This window comes from Lampris incognitus, chromosome 2 (genome assembly GCF_029633865.1).
Source record: "Lampris incognitus isolate fLamInc1 chromosome 2, fLamInc1.hap2, whole genome shotgun sequence".
Lineage (NCBI taxonomy): Eukaryota > Metazoa > Chordata > Actinopteri > Lampriformes > Lampridae > Lampris > Lampris incognitus.
The window spans coordinates 146346379-146366886 of NC_079212.1; the positions used below are offsets into that span (position 1 = coordinate 146346379).

Genomic DNA, 20508 nt, shown 5'->3' on the forward strand with positions numbered 1-20508 from the left:
ACACACTCCTCACCTTGGCTGCGCCTTGAGATCCTGTCCGTGAATATCACAAACAGAATCGGGGACAAGGGACACCCTGGTGGAGTCCAACACCCACCGAAAACGTGTTTGACTTGGTGCTGAGAATGTGGACACAGCTCTCATTTTGGTTATACAAGGACCGGATGGCTTGTAGCAACTGCCCCAGTACCCCATACTCCCGCACTACCCCCCACAGAGTGCCTCATAAGCCTTCTCCAAGTCCACAAAACACATGTAGACTGGCTGGTCAAACTCCCATGCCTCCCTCAGCACTTCTGCAAGGGTAAAGAGTTGGTCAATTGTTCCACAGCCAGGACGGAATCCGCATCGTTCCTCCTGGATCCGAGGTTCAACAATCGATTGGAGTCTCCTTTCCAGCACCCTAGAGTAGACTTTCCCAGGGAGGCTGAGTAATGCGATGCCCCAATAATTGGAGCACACCCTCCGGTCCTGCCCTTCTGAAATGGCTCTTCATGACGGGAGGCCAGAATAGCTCTGCTGACGGAGATGTTTCTGCTCAGCGGTGTGACTGGTCTGGTTCACACGGCTATCTTTAGGGTCTAGTTGGAAATATACCTCTCGATTAAAGTGCCACAGAAATATCCGTAACATCCAGTAAATGTTTCATTACCCTCAGACAAAGAGCCAAACAAAATTGCAAACATCCAAAATACATATAATACCAACGGATTCATTTTTTCCCAAATGCTAAAAAGCTGAAGTTTAGTTATAAGAGGTTTCCAGAGAACACCAATAATTTTTAAAGTTGCAATTCTGAAGCTTTACATGCAGAATCCTATGTTCTGCTAGTGTAGTTAAGACAAAAAAAAAAAGCAAACACATACCAAAAATACCCAACTCTTCCAAATAAACAACATTTTGGTTTTTCATTTTAATGTTTACGGTCTCAGTAGAACTTTCCTGAGAACATTAAATGGTACTTAATGGCGTCACCATACTAGCAGCTAAATGAAAAAGACGGAGCAATGAGTTAAGAAAAAGAAGAAAAGTTGTTTCTAACAAACAGATATAACCCATCAACATAGGAGTCGGTGAGTTTAACAAAAAAACAACACTCTTCAGGACTGCAGCTTGAAGCTTATGTGGGTAAATGTGTAGTTAAAGTTCTTACCATGTCTTTATAGTTGGGATAGAAGGTCTGGTCGACCAGAGGGAACTTGTCTGAGCCCAGCCTCTTCTGTTTGTTAATCAGTTGAGCAAACTAGACAGACAGAAAGAGAGAATGTGTATGAGATAGAAAGAAAAACAGAATATGAAAGAGAAAGACATTAAATGAGAGTGTGTTGGAGAGACAGAACCCATTTAGGTAATAAGATGAAGATTTGCCATATGAACATGAAGGAAAGTTTTCATGGCAACCACGGACTTCCTGTTTAATATTAAATACCAAATAAACACCAAGATGAATGAAACCACCATCACACATGTGGATTATAGTTTGAGTAGCAGTTCATGGGGCGGCACGGTGGTGCAGTAGTTAGCACAGTTGCCTCACAGCAAGTAGGTCCTGGGTTCAAGCCATGGGGTTGTCCAACCTTGGGGGTCGTCCCGGGTCATCCTCTGTGTGGAGTTTGCCTGTTCTCCCCGTGTCTGCATGGGTTTCCTCCAGGTGCTCTGGTTTCCTCCCACAGTCCAAAGACATGTAGGTCAGGTGAATCAGCTGTACTAAATTGCCCCTTGGTGTGTGTGTCGGCCCTGTGATGGCCTGGCAGCCTGTCCAGGGTGTCTCCCCGCCTGCCACCCAATGACTGCTGGGATAGGCTCCAGCAACCCTGAGAGCAGGATAAGCGGTTCAGCTAGTGGATGGATGGACAGCAGTTCATGTCAGTGAGGACTTCATTACCCAGACCGCACCACGGTATGTAGTTCCAGAGGCTGGCACGCTGCTGCCACACCATTCGTCTTACAGAGCCCCTTGACAAATCGTTATTTTTTATTTTTTATTAAATTTTCAATCTATTTTTGCTGTATATGTGTTTGTGAATACGTGCGGTGCTTGTCTGTCTCTGTCTGCCTGTTTTTGTCCTGCCTGTTGCTCTCGCTCCCCACCCCCATCACCTTCTCTTTCCCAACTCAGTTTTCTGACTTGTTTTTAGTTTTTCTATAGGTACAATTCCATCCATCCATTATCCAAGCTGCTTATCCCCATCAGGGTCGTGGGATGCTGGAGCCTATCCCAGCAGTCATTGGGCAGCAGGCGGGGAGACACCCTGGACAGGCTGCCAGGCCATCACAGGGCCGAGACACACACACACACAACCACACCTAGGGGCCATTTAGTACGGCCAATTCACCTGACCTACATGTCTTTGGACTGTGAGAGGAAACCGGAGCCCCCTGAGGAAACCCACACAGATATGGGGAGAACATGCAAACTCCACACAGAGGACGACCCCCAAGGTTGGACAACCCCGGGGCTTGAACACAGGACCTTCTTGCGTTAACCACTGCACCACCGTGCTGCCCCTATAGGTACAATTGATTCAGCTCAAAGTTTAAAGGTTATTCATCTTAATATCAGGAGCCTTGTTTCAAAAATCGATCTCCTCAGAGTCTGGGTTACTCTTTACAAACCCAATATTATTACTATTTCTGGAACATGGCTACATAGTAAAATCACTGACTATGAAATTAAAATGGACAATTTTGCTGTCTGTGGAGTTGATAGGACCTCTGGAGGTACGATGTCCACATGTTGCTGCAAATCTTGTTTCTGTCTGTGTCATTCCTAAAGTAGAGCCAGTTAATTTTAAAAGTCTTTTCATTAACATTATTCTTCATGATAACAAACATTTAACTATCAGCAACATTTATAGGCCTCTCTCTGCGCCGGCTGACTCTACAAAGTGTCAACTACCAATTCTTTTGGGAGGCATAATGAAAAGATTATTTTGGGTGACTTCAATAGCAACTGGCTTGATTGTCCCTCCTTCAATGATGGAAATTTGTTTGGCAGTGTAAACCTCACTCAGTTAATTGATGAACCTACTAGAGTGGATTATTATCAATCTTCATCTTTGTTGGATTGGATACTTGTCACTAATCCTGAAAGATAATTAAATCTGGAGTTATGTCAGATTGTTTAAGTGAGCAATCTGTTATATTTTGTGTCTGGAAAATCAAAATGCCAAGTTCTCCTCCTAAATATATTAGACAGAGACAATGCAAGAATATTAATGTAGATTGTTTTTATTCAAGACTTAGCTGCTGTTAACTGGGATAGATTTCAGTTAATTTCTTTTGTTGATGATGCATGGAACTTCTTTTATTTGGAAGTTACAAATGTAATTGATAGACATGCTCCCATGAAAACAATTAGAGTTAAAGGTAGACATTTACCTTGGATTAGTTCACATCTTATCAGCCTTTTCAAGTAAAGCGCCAAATATGATTCGACTAAAGATTCTAAACACTTGAGGAATTTATGCAAGACAAAAACAAGGAATGCCAAATCTGACTACTACAGAGATAGCTTTTCTCAGGATTTTCATAACCCTAGACAGTTTTGTCTGTGAATGTTCTCATTCATCCAGGTCATGGTTATCCAAAGGAGTTGAATCAAGTGCAACTGGACTTGGTATATATCCGTGAAGACGTTTCGCCTCTCATCCAAGAGTCTTCCTCAGTTCGTGCCTTTCTGACTAGACCAAGCTAGTCTGACTGGCTGGTGATGAGACTCAGATATTTATCCTCTAGGAGTCGTTGTCAGAACTATAGATGTCCATGGCTCTTTGTGATCCGATGTTTACCAATGCCCATCGCTAACAGAGCCATAGATATGAGTGGCTCTTTTGTGTACCGATGTCCAGCCGCGCCCGTCGCCATCGGAGCTATTGATTTGCATTTGTTTAGCAGCGACGGTTGTCGGGGGTGTTATTTCGACTTCATTATTCAGTGGTCATGAGAGTCGTTGGAGCCGTTAGTGACCGACTGTTGTTCTTGGAGGCTAGGCTTCTTGAGTCTCCTGGGTAGAGATGAAAGGACGGCATTGTAAGTGGGAGATAGGTGGTGTCGCAGACCTCCTCCTCTGTTGAGGGATGGTTTTTCCAGTTTCGCATAGATGGCTTCCTTCACCCCTCTTTCAAACCATCTATCTTCTCTGTCCAAAATGTGTACATTGCTGTCCTCAAAGGAGTGTGTCTTCTCCTTTAGGTGTAGATAGACTGCTGAGTCTTGTCCTGAGGAGTTTGGCCTTCTGTGTTGGGCCATCCGTTTGTGTAGTGGTTGTTTGGCTTCTCCTATGTATAGGTCAGTTCAATCCTCATTGCATTGTACAGCATACATCAGACTGCTTTTCCAGGTGTGTGGTACACGGTCTTTGGGATGAACCGACAAAGACTGGTTCATCCCAAAGACTAGCTTGGTCTAGTCAGAAAGGCACGAACTGAGGAAGCCTCTTGGATGAGAGGCGAAACGTCTTCACGGATATATACCAAGTCCAGTTGCACTTGATTCAACTCCTTTGGATAACCTAGACAGTTTTGGAATCAACTGAACTGTATTCTCAATAAAACTAACAAAAGCTCCATAAACCAGATAAGAATTAATAATGGAATTATTTCTGACTCTTTACTTATTTCCCATGCCTTTAATCAGCATTTCTCATCTATCTGTGGTTCCCAATAATTCTTATGGCATGGCCAGTTCCTCAAACCTTACTACTAATGGTTCATTTTCCTTTAGAAAAATCTTGCATACTGATGTTTTTCATGCTATATGTGAGTTAAAAGAAAGTAGAAGTGCTGGTCCAGACAGTTTTGAGGTCAAATCTATTGAACTTGAAGCTCATGTGATAATGTATCCTCTTGCAGATTTATTTAACTTGTCTTTGTCTACTTGTTCAATTCCCCCATAAGGAAATGTGCCAGAGTTACCCCCCTTTTCAAAAGTGCCTTGAATAATTATCAACCAATTTCTATTAATTGTACTATTGCTAAAATCTCTGAGAAACTAATTTTTCATCAATTATAGCAGTACATCAATCTGTTCAGTATCTTATCTCCATCTCAATCAGGTTTAGATTTAAATTGTCCACCACCACTTCTAAAATTCACTAATGATGTCTTCTCTTCCTTTGTTAAAGGGCAACTCATAGATGCAATTTTTATCAATCTTTCCAAGGCTTTTGATATGGTTGATCACTACCTTCTCCTTGATAAGCTTTTGATTTAACTCAAAATGCTTTCCTCTGGTTTAATGCCTATTTTCATCGTAGACATCAGTGTTGTCTTTAAAGTTTCTCAGTCTATTAGCTGTTGAAAAGGGTGTTCCACAAGGCTCCCTTCGAACCACTTCTTTTTTCTATTTTTATTAACTTACCTCAAATATGCTCTAACTGTCTTGTTCACCTTTATGCTGATGACACTGTTATTTACACTTCTAACCCTGATATATTACAAATCCAGTATTCTTTACAGTTTGATGTCAATTTGGTCCCAAACTGGTTTCATAACAACAAACTTGAATTGAATAAGAAGAAATCCTGCAGCATGGTGTTTGGCACATGATGCAGTCATTCATATCCCTTTGATTTGCATATTTATTTTGATAATGAGTCACCCCTTGAGTAAATTGATTCGTTCAAATATCTTGGACTTTGGATTGACACTGAACTCTCCTTTAAACCCCACATTGATTTTATTATAAATAGAATATATGGTAGTCTGTTCACTTTATCACTCAATTAATTGTTCAACATTTCAAGTCAGAAAAATAATAATATCTCACTTGATACTACCTATTATTAATTATGCTGACATTGTCTATCAGAACACCTTTAACACATATCTTAGGCCCCTTAAGGTTGTGTATAATTCTCTATGTAGATTTGTTTTGAGGTGTCCATATAGAACTCACCATTGTTTTATGTATGAATTGCTTAATGGGTTGCGATTTTACAGGGTTCAGTTCATCTTCAAATGAGTTTAGTTTCATTGTCCTTCCTACTTGAAACAGTTTTTGGTTCCATGTAGATCTTCATATCCCGTCAGACATATGCAATATCCCTTTTATTTGGTCCCCAGAATTTTTAAAGAAATCGGACGCAAGTCACTCTAACACAAAGCTCCTTCCAGCTGGAATCATCTTCCTCTTCTTCTGAGATTTAATTTTTCATCTTAAAACAACTTCTTTATGCTTTTAATTTGAGTGTACTTGAAGAACAAACCGCTTCAATTGGTCTTTATGTTGATGTAATTGACTTATTATCCAGGTCATTGTATCCAATTTTTCCTGTTCTGAGGACCTGGGGTGTGGGTGGGAGAGGGTGAGCGAGTTGTCTGTATCTGTGTATTTGCAGCACATGTTTGTTATGTAATAATGTTTTTGTTTGTATGTTTTATAATTTTGTATTTGTGTATAGGACCCCCTTGAAAATGAGATGCTACATCCCAAGGGGCTATCCTTCAACAAATTCAATTCAAAACACAAACCCACACAACCCATATAAACCCACAGAAATACACACAAACGCATATAAACCCACACAAACTCATACAATCCCAGTGACAATATATACATGTCCATGGCCCATTTAAACTCATGTAAACTCCATACAGAGTTGGGACTGACCCGTGACCCTCCTGCTGTCCTGTCTGCTGACTCCTGGACTAAACCCTCAGTAGATGTAAGTTGTACTAAAAAGACTCACAGCCCAGGGTTTGTCGCTCAGGTTGTAGATAGACTCCAGTGAATTGACGGAGGGGATGCCGGCATACTGTAGCCCGATAATCAGGTTCCTGAAGTCCTCATTCTGTGCCATGCTGAAGGCGTGTTGCCGCACCAAGACAAAGTCAGGCCTGAAGGACCTGGTATCACCGGAGAAAAGACATTAATTAGATAGATAGATAGATAGATAGATAGATAGATAGATAGATAGATAGATAGATAGATAGATAGATAGATACAAGTTCAAAACATTCAGTATTAAAATGGAAACGAGTTCGACATGAAAAACCTTCCACCAGAAGTAGTGAAGGTCAAATCTCATCACTTTTTAACTTCTTCACCTCACCTCAAGTGAGAATAAAAGGTCCTTTGCAATATTTAGATTTATTTTTTTTCACATTTTATTTTGTCAAGTCAGTTTTCCTCTCTAATACTCATACGATAATTTATACTACATGGCCAAAAATATTTGCAGACCTGATCATCACACTTATATGTGCTTGTTGAACATGTCATTCCAAAAGCATGGGCAATAATATAGAATCGGTGCCCCCCCCCCTTGCTGCTATATGCCTCCACTTTTCTGAGAAGGCTTTCCACTAGATTTTGGAATATGGCTGCTGGGATTCATTCCTATTTAGCCCCAAGAGCATCAGTGAAGTTGGGCACCGATGTTGGAGGGAAGGCCTGGCTCACAGTCTGCCTTCCAACGGTGTTGGATGGGGGTGAGGTCAGGGCTCTGTGCAGGCCAGTCAAGTTCTTCCCCACCAAACTCAACAAACCAAACCATGTCTTTATGGACCTTGCTTTGTGCATGGAGGCATTGTCATTCTGAAACAGGAAAGGGCCTTCCCCAAACTGTCGGCACAAAGTTGGAAGCATACAATTCTCTATAATGTCATTGTATGCTGTAGCATTAAGATTTCCCTTCACTGGGACCAAGGGGCCGAGCCCAAACCATGAAAAACAGCCCCAGACCATTATTCCTTCTCTAGAGAGACTGCATGGCTGCTTAATTTTATTCATCTACCAGCAATGGATGAGATTGAAATATCCAAATCCACTCACTAGAACAGTTGTCCACATACTTTTGGCCATATAGTATATCTTTGTGTTGCTGTTTTTATCTTACATAACAAGAATTCTTCACATTTTTAATTCCTACTGTGACGATGGCGGTTGTTTTTTTTTATTATAGTTCAGTTCAGTTTGGCACCAGAGTGGTACGACTGAATTTAGCCTCTTCAACCAAGTGTGCTTTAAAAAAAACCAAGATTTCCATTGACAATAAATCAAGCTTGGTGTGATGTTCAACATAAAGTCACAAGAACATGATAATAGTTTTTATCAAGTAGAAATGCCAAAAATTAAGAATTACAAAACATAAAGGTAGCTGGATATATGTGTATGTAAACACCAAATTCCCAGTGAAGTCAGGAATAATGTGGGGGCAACCTTCTGTACATGTTACAGAATACAGAGAGAAAAGTAACTGCCTGGTGGGTTCACAGAAAAAGTGGTTTAAAAGGAAATACAATGCACAATATGATTAACAGTAACATGATAGATATAATTTAACTGTACAGGTAACAGTAACTTGTATAGTAACTAGCAAAATACTGCTAATGTCCTCTAAAGTCCTCTATAAAACAGACATAAATGAATGAAGAAGGTCGGAAGCATATGCCCCTTTTCCACTACATGGTACTGGTCCAACTCGACTCGACCTTTTTTAATTTTCCATTACTGGAAAGTACTGGCATTATGATAACTGTTACCAATTTTCTGGTACCACCTTTGTTGAGGTTCCAAAAAACTGGAGCGGGTGCCAAAATCGGGTATTGTTATGGTAATGGAAAATGACACAGAAGTGAGTCGAGTCGAGTTGAGCTGAGCTGGTACCATGTAGTGGAAAAGGGGCATTAGTCCCCTTAAAATACAGAGACATCTCAGACTATGACAAAAATAAATAAATAAATAAATAAATATATTATAGAGAATACAGGAATAGCTCAGCCAGCAGATAAAAATAATAAAAAACACACAATGAACCAGGAGTGTGATGGAGAAAAACAATATTGTCAGTTCAGGAGGGATGTGACGGTGATCTGCTCTGGTTCCTGTTGGTCTTTCTCTTTGTTTCTGTGTGTGTGGGGGGAGGGGGGGAGACAGAATGTGAGGGAAGGCAGAATGGCAGACAGAGAAAGAAAGAGAGAGAGGTGTGACAAAAGGGGAAGGGAGGGAGAGATATGGTGTGAACAAGTGTTGCAAAGGACTGAGAGGAGAACGAAAGAGTGAGGAAGCTAAAAGAGTGAGCGAAGGGAAACAGAGAGAGGAGAGAGACAGAGACAGAGACAGAGAGTAAACTCTGGCAGTTTAATCACCAGCAGCTCTTCATGTTTTCAGAATACTAATCAGACCTTCGAAGTAACGTAAAGAAAAGAGCACTCAACAATTACTGTGCTTTTGAATGCCTGTCATGTGTGTGTGTGTATGTGTGTGTGTCTTCTCCTGGATCACCACCTTGCCGTGGTGGAGAAGCTTGCGTGTAGCAATGACCCCAAAAACTATGCCATCTGGAGCTTGGCTCCCAGTAGGGTCACCCAAGGCAGATAGGTCAAGGGGGAGGTTCCAAATGAAGCACGTTCCAACAAAGACCTCAACGGTGGAACTGGTGGAAGATGTCTCCAGGTCACAATGGTAGTGAAGGCAGATGAAGGCTGCAACAGGATCGGCCTGTACACCCACCTGAGGACCCAGAGGGACCCAGAGGGAGGCTGGTCATACTCGGCCCCGAGTGACTGCCGATGATGATGATGGTGTGTGAGTGTCTTCTCCTGGATCACAACCTTGTCATGGTGGAGAGGCTTGCGAGTACCAATGATCCCAAAAGCTATGCCGTCCAGAGCTTGGCTCCTGGTAGGGTCACCCAAGGCGGATAGGTCATGGGGGAGGTTCCAGATGAAGCGTGATCCAACAAAGACTTCAATGGCGGATCTGGTGGAAGATGTCTCCAGGTCACAATGGCAGTGAAGGCAGATGAAGGCTGCAACAGAGGGTGGCCCCAAATCATCTTGGTTCTCCATGCCGTTGGACTCTGGCAACTCCCTGCCAAGGACCGTGTGGTGGCTGTAGGCGCCACTCCATGTAAAAAGCTGTCATGCACAGGCGACCTCCCATTATGCAGCTCCAGGATCGGCCGCTACGCCTACCTGAAGACCCAGAGGGACCCAGAGGAAGGATGGTCATACTCGACCCTGAGTGACCGGCGCCGATATGTGCGAGTGTGAGTGTTTCTGCATACCCATAAGGCCACATGATCTCATGACAGAGAGTAAATGATAAATCATAATACAGCCGTGGCCCTCTCTTTAATGTGTTGAATGGGAAGTATGGCCACCGTGTGACCAACAACACCGTCCCACTGAGCTTTCACTGGGTACCCTTGCAGTGACCTGTACTTTACTGTTTCAATGATGTAGTTGTATTTCAGGGCTAAAACTGTCAAATTCATATCACATACTAAATTTACAGATAATACTGAAGAAGACTGACACATGTACTGCTTCAGTGACAGACAGGAAGGGGTTTTAGTTCAAACTCTATAATTCGAACCGTCAGCATTTTCTCATCATTATTTGTTCTGCCAACCGCTATTGACAGTGATGACCAAAAATGAAAAATGGATGAAAAAATAAAGAAAAGAAAAATTGATTTTTCTTTTTACTGCTTCGCTAGAGTAGAATTTTTCTACAGCATTTGAACTTCTAATATCCAAAGTTATCATAGTGGAGGTGGATTTAGATTCCTATTCGGATATCCATCATCTCCTGATTAGAGGAATAGATGCTAACTGGAGTGGTGCAGGATATGTAAGAAAGAAGTGTGACAGCAGTGAGGTGTGTGGTTGGAATGACAGATGGGTTCAAGGTGCAGGTGGGATTACATCGAGGATTGGCTCTGATCCCTTTCTTGTTTGCAATAGTGATGGGCAGGTTGACGGACGAGATCAGGCAGGAGTCTCTGTAGACTATGATGTTTGTGGATGACATTGTTATCTGTAGTGAGAGTAGGGTGCAGGTTGAGGAGAGCCTGGAGAGGTGGAGGTATGCACTTCATGAACGAGGGGGAGGACAATGGAATGGTGAGGATGCAAGGAGTAGAGGTGACGAAGGCATATGACTTTAAATACTTGGGGTCAACTGTCCAAAGTAACGGGGAGTGCAGAAGAGAGGTGAAGAAGAGAGTGCAGGCAGGTGGAGTGGGTGGAGAAGAGTATCAGGAGTGATTTGTGACAGAAGGGTACCAGCAAGAGTTAAAGGGAAGGTTTACAAGATGGTCGTGAGACCAGCTATGTTATATGGTTTGGAGACAGTGGCATTGACGAAAAGACAGGAGGTGGAGCTGGAGGTGGCAGAGTTGAAGATGATAAGATTTTCATTGGGAGTGATGAAGGAGGACAGGATTAGGAACGAGTATATTAGAGGACCAGCTCAGGTTGGATGGTCTGGAGACAAAGCAAGAGAGATAAGACTGAGATGGTTTGGACATGTGTGGAGCAGAGATGCTGGGTATATTGGGAGAAGGATGCTGAATATGGAGCTGCCAGGGAAGAGGAGAAGAGGAAGGCCAAAGAGGAGGTTTATGGATGTAGTGAGGGAGGACATGCAGGTGGCTGGTGTGACAGAGGAAGATGCAGTGGACTGGAAGAGATGGAAACAGATGATCCACTGTGGCAACCCCTAACGGCAGCAGTCGAACGTAATAGTAGTAGCTACGGTGTCAAAGAGAAATCTGGGGTTATGTTTAGTAATATTGATTAAGTCAGAGAGATACGCTGCTTTTGCAGCAGATAAAGCATGCTTGTATTTCAACAAACACTCATGCGAAGATAGCTAAAAAAGTTCCAGTTTTGATTTTCCTCATTTATACGTTCCAGTCTCCTCTAGACCCGCTTAAGAGCACGTGTCTCATCATTAGACCAGGGTGTGGGCCTCTTTAGTTGCCTAACTCTGGTAGTAAGAGGTGCAGCTGAATCGAGGAGACTAGAGAGGGCCACATTTAAGTCACTAGTGAAGTTTTTTAACAGAGTCAGTCTCTACAGTGAAAGGAGCCAAGACTTCAGGCAGCTGCTGGCAGCAGTAGATGGACCAATTTGGGGAGTGGCAATTCCATCTGTGCCAACATTAACAGTACCGGCCAATAATGCTTTAAATTTAGTGAGAAAATGATCTGACACGGCAGATGTGGTTTGCCAGACATTCAGATGAGAATCAGCTATCCCTTTAGATGAAACCAAATCAAGGGTGTTATCACTGCAGAGTCGACTCTTGAACAAACCGAGCAAACCAAAAGTATCAACAAGCACCAGAAAGGTTTTACTCAGAGGATCAGCAGCCTTATTCAGATGAATATTAAAATCACCAAGAATTAGAATCTCATCAGAGTGAGTAACAAGGCCTGAGACAAATTCTCCAAAAAATTATGAGTAAGAGCCAGGAGTTCGATAGAGTATCACAATATGGACTGAACCGAGTCTATTCATAGCTGAGGGACATGGACCAAGAACAAGAGCCTCAAAAGACTGGACCTTAGATTCAAGTCTAGAAGTTAAACTGAAAACAGACATATATTAAGCGGACACCCCCACCTTGTTTATTTGCCCGAGCTACATGGGCACAAGTACAGTCGGGTGGGGAAGCTTCATTTAAGGGAAGGAAAACATTTGGTTTCAGCCATGTTTCACATAACCCAATCATATCGAAACTATGTTCAAGAATCAGATCATTTATTCGCAAGGCTTTGGTAGACAGTGATCTGATATTTATGAAACCAAATTTCAGCATCTTGTGGAAGTGATCAGTAGTAGGCAGAACTTCAAAGCTACCGATAGGTGAAATATTAATTGGAATTAGACACCTTACTGCAAATTCTTCTGTGCTTGCCAAGACTTTAAATCTTCGATCAGGAAATATGAGATTAATTATCTTGTTTTAAAAGTTATTTACTAGTTTCTATCTTTGAATTCATGGTATATTCTTAAACTGATCATGAATATGTCTTTTATGCCTCAATTAGTCAGGAAATGTTACAGTTGAGCAATTTATTGTTAAAACAAGTGACATTAGCTAGCGTAGCAACTTGTACCATTCTCTTCCACCAAAACACCTTGTTTCAAGATTCAGTGACACACACTCACGTTCAACTGCTTGATTTAAGAATGACACAAGGCTTTTATATATATATATATATATATATATATATATATATACACACACACACACATTTTTATTCAATGGCTCAACATGCTTCACCTATCAGGAAATGAAAGTACACTTTGATTTTCACTGCTCAAACCTGGAAAGAGTTGTCAATAAATATTGACAGAAATGTCACTTGTCCTGTTGTGATTTCAGTAAAATCCAGTTTCCTGTTTTAAGATGCGTGCTCCGGGATTAAGGACTAGTTTTAAGTTTGGGCCTACGTATTTCAAGATGAGCCAACCTGTTTCAAGTAACGGGATAAGCACACTCCACTAGTATTATTTTTCAACTCCCATCAATTTAGTAGCAATCTTTACAGCTCTTGATTTTTTTTTACAGCATCCAGCTGCTCTGACATGTATGGTTTAGGATTGGCTGTGTCTTGGGCACCCTCCCCTGACTCGGTGATGTAGCGGTCTAAGCGTCGGCTTTGTGTCGATGCAGTTGCCCACTGGGGACCGGGGTTCGTGCCTCGGTCTCATCAGATCCGACTATGGCCGGATTGGATGAAGCAGCAATAATTGGCAGTTGGCGAACGCATACAGTACGAGGGTGGGTGTTTGAACTAGAATAGGGAGTGATTGGCCACTAAATTGGGAGAAAAAGGGAAAAAAATCAGAAATTAAAAAAAATAATTATTTGCTAATATTCGGTGTATTTCACTTATTTCTGTGCTGTAGCAAGTCTGATGTTAAGTAATTTGACCTATAAACCAGCAATTTCTTCTTATTTCAAGCCTTTGAACACTCATCCGAGCCTGCTTATTTCCAGACTGGAACCAACTTATTTTAAGATTTCTTGTCAAGTAAAATTGTCTTGCTGCATGGACAGATAATTTCACTAGTATTAAGTACGTTTCCCCTCAAATTCAGGGTTTATTTCTTGTATTTAAGCTCATGTTTTTTGCAATGCCTTGGACAATATGTGGTCATACTTTTGATAATATTACATATTTGATTCTGTAGTTTATTAGATACTTTGTTGCACATTTCACCACCACCAGTGGTAGGAAGGATTATTAGATTATTGTGATTCACACATTTAGGAGAGGAGAGCTTGGGAGCAATACAACAGGGTAGGGAGACGGTCTCAATGTTATAGATCAAGCTGTCAGTCTGAGAAATTCCCTGACTAAATATTAATTAATGTACTTGACTCCATATCCGCACTAGGTTTAAACCTAGCAGGCTCTCTAATCACCTGCAACCTGCTGAATGATAAATCCCCAGTGTCAAACTAAACATAGACAGCTATCTATAATGCTAGACAAAAGAGCGGTGCTGTGCCCAGTAGGGTGAATGCCGTCCACTTTCAGCAGGTAAGGGCAGCCCCAGAAAGAAGGCCAGTTATCAACAAAGCCGAATCCCTGCTCATTACAGTAACGAGCTAGCCAGAGGTCCATTGAGGTGAGCCTACTGTACATCTCATCATTAACCCTCACGGGTAAGGGACAATTAATTGATGCCGACACATCTTCCTGTTGGAGACTGTGAACCAAGGCTGGTGAAGCTAATTTGATATTGTGGGTAATGGAGTCTCCTATCACTAGCGTGCATTGCGCTACTCTGTCGACAGGAGTGGGAGAAGCACGCTGGCCGGTAGGACTACCAACAGACTTAGACTGCTTTTATTGTCATTGCATGTATGAGACATGCGTGTCTCATACATACAAGGTAACAAAATTGTTTCACATGGACCACAGTGCCACATAAAAACGAATAACACGCAATAAATATTAAAAACAAAAAGTGCATTAAAAACAAATATTGCTTCACAGACCTAAACACTACAAGCACACCTGACACGGACAGTGAGTGAGAAGGTCAAAAAGTCATTTTATGGAAGGTCCAAGTGTTCAGGCTGTTGAGGACCCTCACAGCCTGAGGAATGGAAACTGCTGCATAGTCTGGTTGAGGCAGGGCTGGTGAGCGGCGAAAACCGGTTTGTAGTCGGGAGAGGTGACTGCAGACCAGGCCACATGACCGGTGGCTTGCTCTTACGAGCCATCCCACGCCAGTAAACGGAGACAAACTCTGCTGCATCTGCCGATGAGGCTGAGCTAGTGCTAACAATAGCAGGTCTGCTGTCACGCCCGGGGCTAAGGCTATGTGGAGGGCCCGTCACATCTAACGTAATCCTAGCCGAAAGAAGCTGCTCTAACTCACGGACACGTCTCTCTAGTAGAGACAACCTATCTGTAACTGCGGAACAGCCACTACACACCATTGTTTTAACGAGGCTGCTTTGACTGCAAATGCAATAGAGCTAACTGCTAAGCTAGGCTAAGCGCAAAGCTAGTAACAAACTAGGAATGAGAGGCTGCCTACTAAACACAAGAGTCATTTGAGAAAGAAAACTAGAGAATGAAGTGATAAGTGAACTAAGCACAGAAAATAGCTAAATCAGTAGAACAAATGAAGAGATTAGGGCAAAATACAGAGAAAAAATAGTAAGAGAATAAACAGCAGCTATCGATCTCAGGAAGGCGGAAGCTGGAAATAACTGGCAGTGACGTCCATGCACCAAGTAGCCGGAAAAAAGCGTATATGCGTAAGTGTGTGTGCATGTATAACTGCTTTTGTGTGTGTGTGTGTGTGTGTGTGTGTGTGTGTGTGTGTGTGTGCACGTGCACGTGTGGGTGTCTGAAAAAATCCTTGTTAAACCATAATTACAGGAAAGGATGAGGATAATTAGTCTGACTTTTTCATTTCCTGTTGGTTTTGTTGGCTGTGGGCAGAGGGCTTAATGGTTCTGTTTAATCACTGTACATTTTCCTTACAATTGACATTGGAGAGTGTGTGTGTGTGTGTGTGTGTGTGTGTGTGTGTGTGTGTGTGTGTGTGTGTGTGTGTGTGTGTGTGTGTGGTTTTTACCTGACCACTTTGGTTCCATTACGGATGACCTGCATATCCACATTACAGTTCCCATTGGAATGAGAGACGAGGTTAATCTCTGAGAACTCGGCCTGGACAAACAAAGAACGCATCAGATTCACACACGTACACACACACACACACACACACACACACACACACAATTGACACCTTAGTTTCAAACAGACCAAAACAAAACCCGCAAACAAAGATGTGAGTGAGCCTGGGGAAGTCCAGGGGCATGTACCTCCCGTACCCCCACGCCCCGGAAGAAGTCAAATTTGTCAAATGAGTTGTTTGTTATGAAGGAAAGTTCTGGTCAGTGTAAACCACATCATGAGTAAGTTTGCTGTTTCCAAGCACAAATAAAAGCGTAAAAACCAAAACACGGGACATGTGACAGCAGATAACTGCAGGACAACTGACCCGGGATTCAGTGTTGGAGTCAAAGTGAGTAAACATCTGGTCTTATTTACAGAAATTTCATTGACAGAACGGACATTATTTTTGTGGATTTAGAGAAAGCATACGACAGGATGCCGAGAGAGGAGGTGTGGTATTGTATGAGGAAGTCGAGTGGCAGAGAAGTATGTAGGAGTGGTGCAGGATATGTATGAGGGCAGTGTGACAGTGGTGAGGTGTGCGGTTGGAATGACAGATGGGTTCAAGGTGGAGGTGGGATTACATCAAGGATCGGCTCTGAGCCCTTTCCTGTTTGCAATGGTGATGGACGGGTTGACGGATGAGATCAGGGAGGAGTCTCCATGGGCTATGATGTTTGCGGATGAAATTGTGATCTGTAGTGAGAGTAGGGTGCAGGTGGAGGAGAGCCTGGAGAGGTGGAGGTATGCACTGGAGAGAAGAGGAATGAAAATCAGTAGGAGCAAGACAGAATACCTATGCGTGAATGAGAGGGAGGACAGTGGAATGGTGAGGATGCAAGGAGTAGAGGTGATGAAGGCATATGACTTTAAATACTTGGGGTCAAATGTCTAAAGTAACGGGGAGTGCAGAAGAGAGGTGAAGAAGAGAGTGCAGGCAGGGTGGAGTGGGTGGAGAAGAGTGTCAGGAACGATTTGTGACAGAGGGGTACCAGCAAGAGTTAAAGGGAAGGTTTACAAGATGGTAGTGAGACCAGCTACTGTTTGGAGACAGTGGTGCTGATGAAAAGACAGGAGGTGGAGCTGGAGGTGGCAGAGATGAAGATAAGATTTTCATTGGGAGTGATGGAGGACAGGATTACTACCGAGTATATTAGAGGGACAGCTCAGGTTTGACGGTTTGGAGACAAAGCAAGAGAGACAAGATTGAGATGGTTTGGACATGTGTGGAGGAGAGATGCTGGGTATATTGGGAGAAGGATGCTGAACATGGAGCTGCCAGGGAAGAGGAGAAGAGGAAGGCCAAAGAGGAGGTTTATGGATGTGGTGAGGGAGGACATGCAGCTGGCTGGTGGGATAGAGGAAGATGCAGAAGACAGGAAGAGATGAAAACGGATGACCCACTGTGGCGCCCCCTAACTGGAGCAGCCGACAGTAGTAATAGTAGTAGTAGTAGCAGCAGTAGCAGTAGTAGTAGTGGCAGCAGTAGTAGTAGTAGTAGTAGCAGTAGTAGTAAGTAGCAGTAGTAGTAAATAGCAGTAGCAGTAGTAAGTAGCAGTAGTAGTAAGTAGTAGTAGTAGTAGTAGTAAGTAGCAGTAGTAGTAAGTAGTAGTAGTAGCAGTAGTAAGTAGTAGTAGCAGTAGTAATAGTAGCAGCAGTAGTAGCAGTAATAGTGGTAGCAGCGGTAGTAGTAGTAGCAGTGGTAGCTGTAAGTAGCAGTAGCAGTAGCAGTAGTAGTGGTAGGGGTAGTAGTAGCAGCAAGTGACAGAATCTCTTTTAGTGTGAAGACCGGTGACATAATGAGATGGGGTCATGATGTGGAGGTGTGCATGTAAGATGTTGTTGAGATTCATCATGGGTGTGAGTTCAGCTTCCACAGCATCATTGTGAGTCTGGGGACATTTGTAATGATTTATACACACCCCTATACAAAGTACATAATCTCATGTGCTGACATACAGCACTATAAAGGTAACGTGTTGCGTGTTCAGACGCTTCTACACAACTCAGTGTGCACCACTCCTACACAGCCCGCCTGTTCAATACACACAGCCATCTGTTTTTACACAACATGTGGTTTATCTCACATCAGACCCAACGTGGGTTTTCCCTGAAGATGAAAATGGTAAACAAGTTTCCAGAATGACCCAGCAGATTCCCTCCAGTCACACAGGATTCCAACACCCAAGTCACACACACACACACACACACACACACACACACACACACACACACACACACACGTAGACAGACAGACAGACAGACAGACAGACATTCAGGTAAGTAGATAGAGGTGTAAAATGTTTTTCTGTTACTTGCTGGTTATGTGTTGTGTTAATTGTTAGCCAGTTAGTGACAGGCAAACTAACAACAGTTTCTAACAAACACCTACGCCTGCTCACTTTGTTCTGCATGGAATACTCACCAATTTCCACATCACACAGACACAGACACAGACACACACACACACACTACGTATGAGGTCCGCCTCGGTGCCTTTCAAGCCAGTATGAAAGACTGCTGGATCAGATCAGAGGGTTGTTCCATCAACAGTAGTCCTACCTGTTCAAGTCTGATGTCGTATTCCCCTAGAACCTTCTTCCCACGAAACACTTTGGCCCTGCAGAAGACAAGAAAAGAGAAATATGGTCACACTTTGCTTTCAAACTACCTTCAGAGAGAAGGTCAAGTACATGAGGTCTTTTTTTTCTTTTCATCCATCATCCAAGCTGCTTATCCTGCTGTCAGGGTCGCAGGATGCTGGAGCCTATCCCAGCAGGCATTGGGCAGCAGGTGGGGAGACACCCTGGACAGGCCGCCAGTCCATCACAGGGCTCACTCACTCACTCTCACACACACACACACACACACGCACACACACACACACACACACACACACACCAAGGGGCAATTTAGTACGGCCGAGTCACCTGACCTACATGTCTTTGGACTGTGGGAGGAAACCAGAACCCCCAGAGGAAACCTACGCAGACACGGGGAGAACATGCAAACGCCACACAGAGGATGACCCGGGACGACCCCCAAGGTTGGACTACCCCGGGGCTCGAACCCAGCACCTTCTTGCCGTGAGGCGACCGCGCTAACCACTGCACCACCGTGCAAACGGTACAGCTCATCAATTTTGAAAAGTAAAAATAAATAAAAACCATGAATCAATGTACGCTTACATTATCCAGTTTTCAGGAACAGAACCATCTTGAGCATACAGGTCCCAACGAGACTGACAAGTGTTTCCCCCACAGGCCATCCAGGTGTGTTGCTGTGGCCCCGTAATTTTGAGTCCAATTCCAGCATCTATAATGTTTTTCAATCTGCCTGAGAAAATGGCACCATCCATGACTGACTGATGAGAGGACAAGCTCCTCGAGCTCTGCCTGCCCCTGATTATTTCACTTCCACATGCTCAGCAGTTCAGATAATGGATGGATGGATGGATGGATGGATGGATGGATGCTCAACACATGCAGTACTCAATGACTTAGAAGCTTGTCACCTCAAGGCCATGAAATGCATTGCTGCAGTGACTGTGCCTTCATTAAAATGTGTCATGTTTGTCTTCTGCAGGTATGCGTTTTCCTTGTTAAATGTTACAATTTTCGTTGTTTAGTGACCCAGCACCATGCACCTTTTACTTTGCCCACCGGGTGGCACTGTTTTTCTTTTTGTATATTTTTCATGGTTCAATTTAAATTTTGAAGAGGAACGAGTTAAAACTTTGTTGCGATAATCCATCCATCCATCCATTATCCGAACAGCTTATCCTGCTCTCAGGGTGGCGGGGATGCTGGAGCCTATCCCAGCAGTCATTGGGCGGCAGGCGGGGGGACACCCTGGACAGGCCACCAGTCCATCACAGGGCCTGTGCGAGAATGAAATCTGACAGTGCCGTACTGCATTGATGAGGAGCAGAGGTGCAGAGGAGATACCACAATGTGTTGTGTTTGTCTTCCGCAGGAGGGAATAAATGCTGGAAAACAACCCCTTGCGTAGTCGCTTTTCATGCCCTACCCACACCCGTTACACTGGATTACAAAAAAAAGCTACAGGTGTGAGGAGGTCTTGTTCTACAGAATCAGACACGGTGACCCATCCCACAAATGGCAAGCATGTCCACACCTGTAGATCCCTTACAAAAATAGTATACTTGAAGTTTATTAAGTAAAGGTAAGTAAACTTCAAGTTCAAGTATATGTACTAGTAGTTTAATTTTGTGCAGCATATCTCTGATAAGTACTTAAAATGTCAACTGAAAGTATACTCACTGGTTTTTAGTTTAAAATAAGTATACTAATAGTACACTTGAATAAACTACCTTTTGTAAGGGATAGGATGAACATGTGACACGCACGCACAGTGAGCTTCATTAAAATCCAGATTGGACAGTACTAGTAAATACTATTTACTTACTGCCTATGAAGATGTGTTTAGATCTAGCACGCTATCCGCAATTCACCAGTAAAATGTGTTGAGTATGTGGCGCAGATCTAGCACGCCATCCTCAGTTCACCACTAAAACGTGTTGAGTATGTGGTGCAGATCTAG

The 20508-nt window shown here is 43.1% G+C and overlaps 1 protein-coding gene across 1 annotated transcript in view; it reads right to left on the minus strand.

Annotated features, from left to right (window-relative positions):
* syn2b (synapsin IIb) overlaps positions 1-20508 on the minus strand; it is a 154473-nt gene that overhangs the window by 57511 nt on the left and 76454 nt on the right. The window contains exons 2-5 of the mRNA XM_056272879.1: positions 18508-18565; positions 15845-15936; positions 6692-6848; positions 1154-1243 (exon numbers count right to left, since the gene is read on the minus strand). Coding sequence (XP_056128854.1) covers positions 1154-1243; positions 6692-6848; positions 15845-15936; positions 18508-18565 — 397 coding nt within the window. The remainder of the gene's footprint in view (positions 1-1153; positions 1244-6691; positions 6849-15844; positions 15937-18507; positions 18566-20508) is intronic.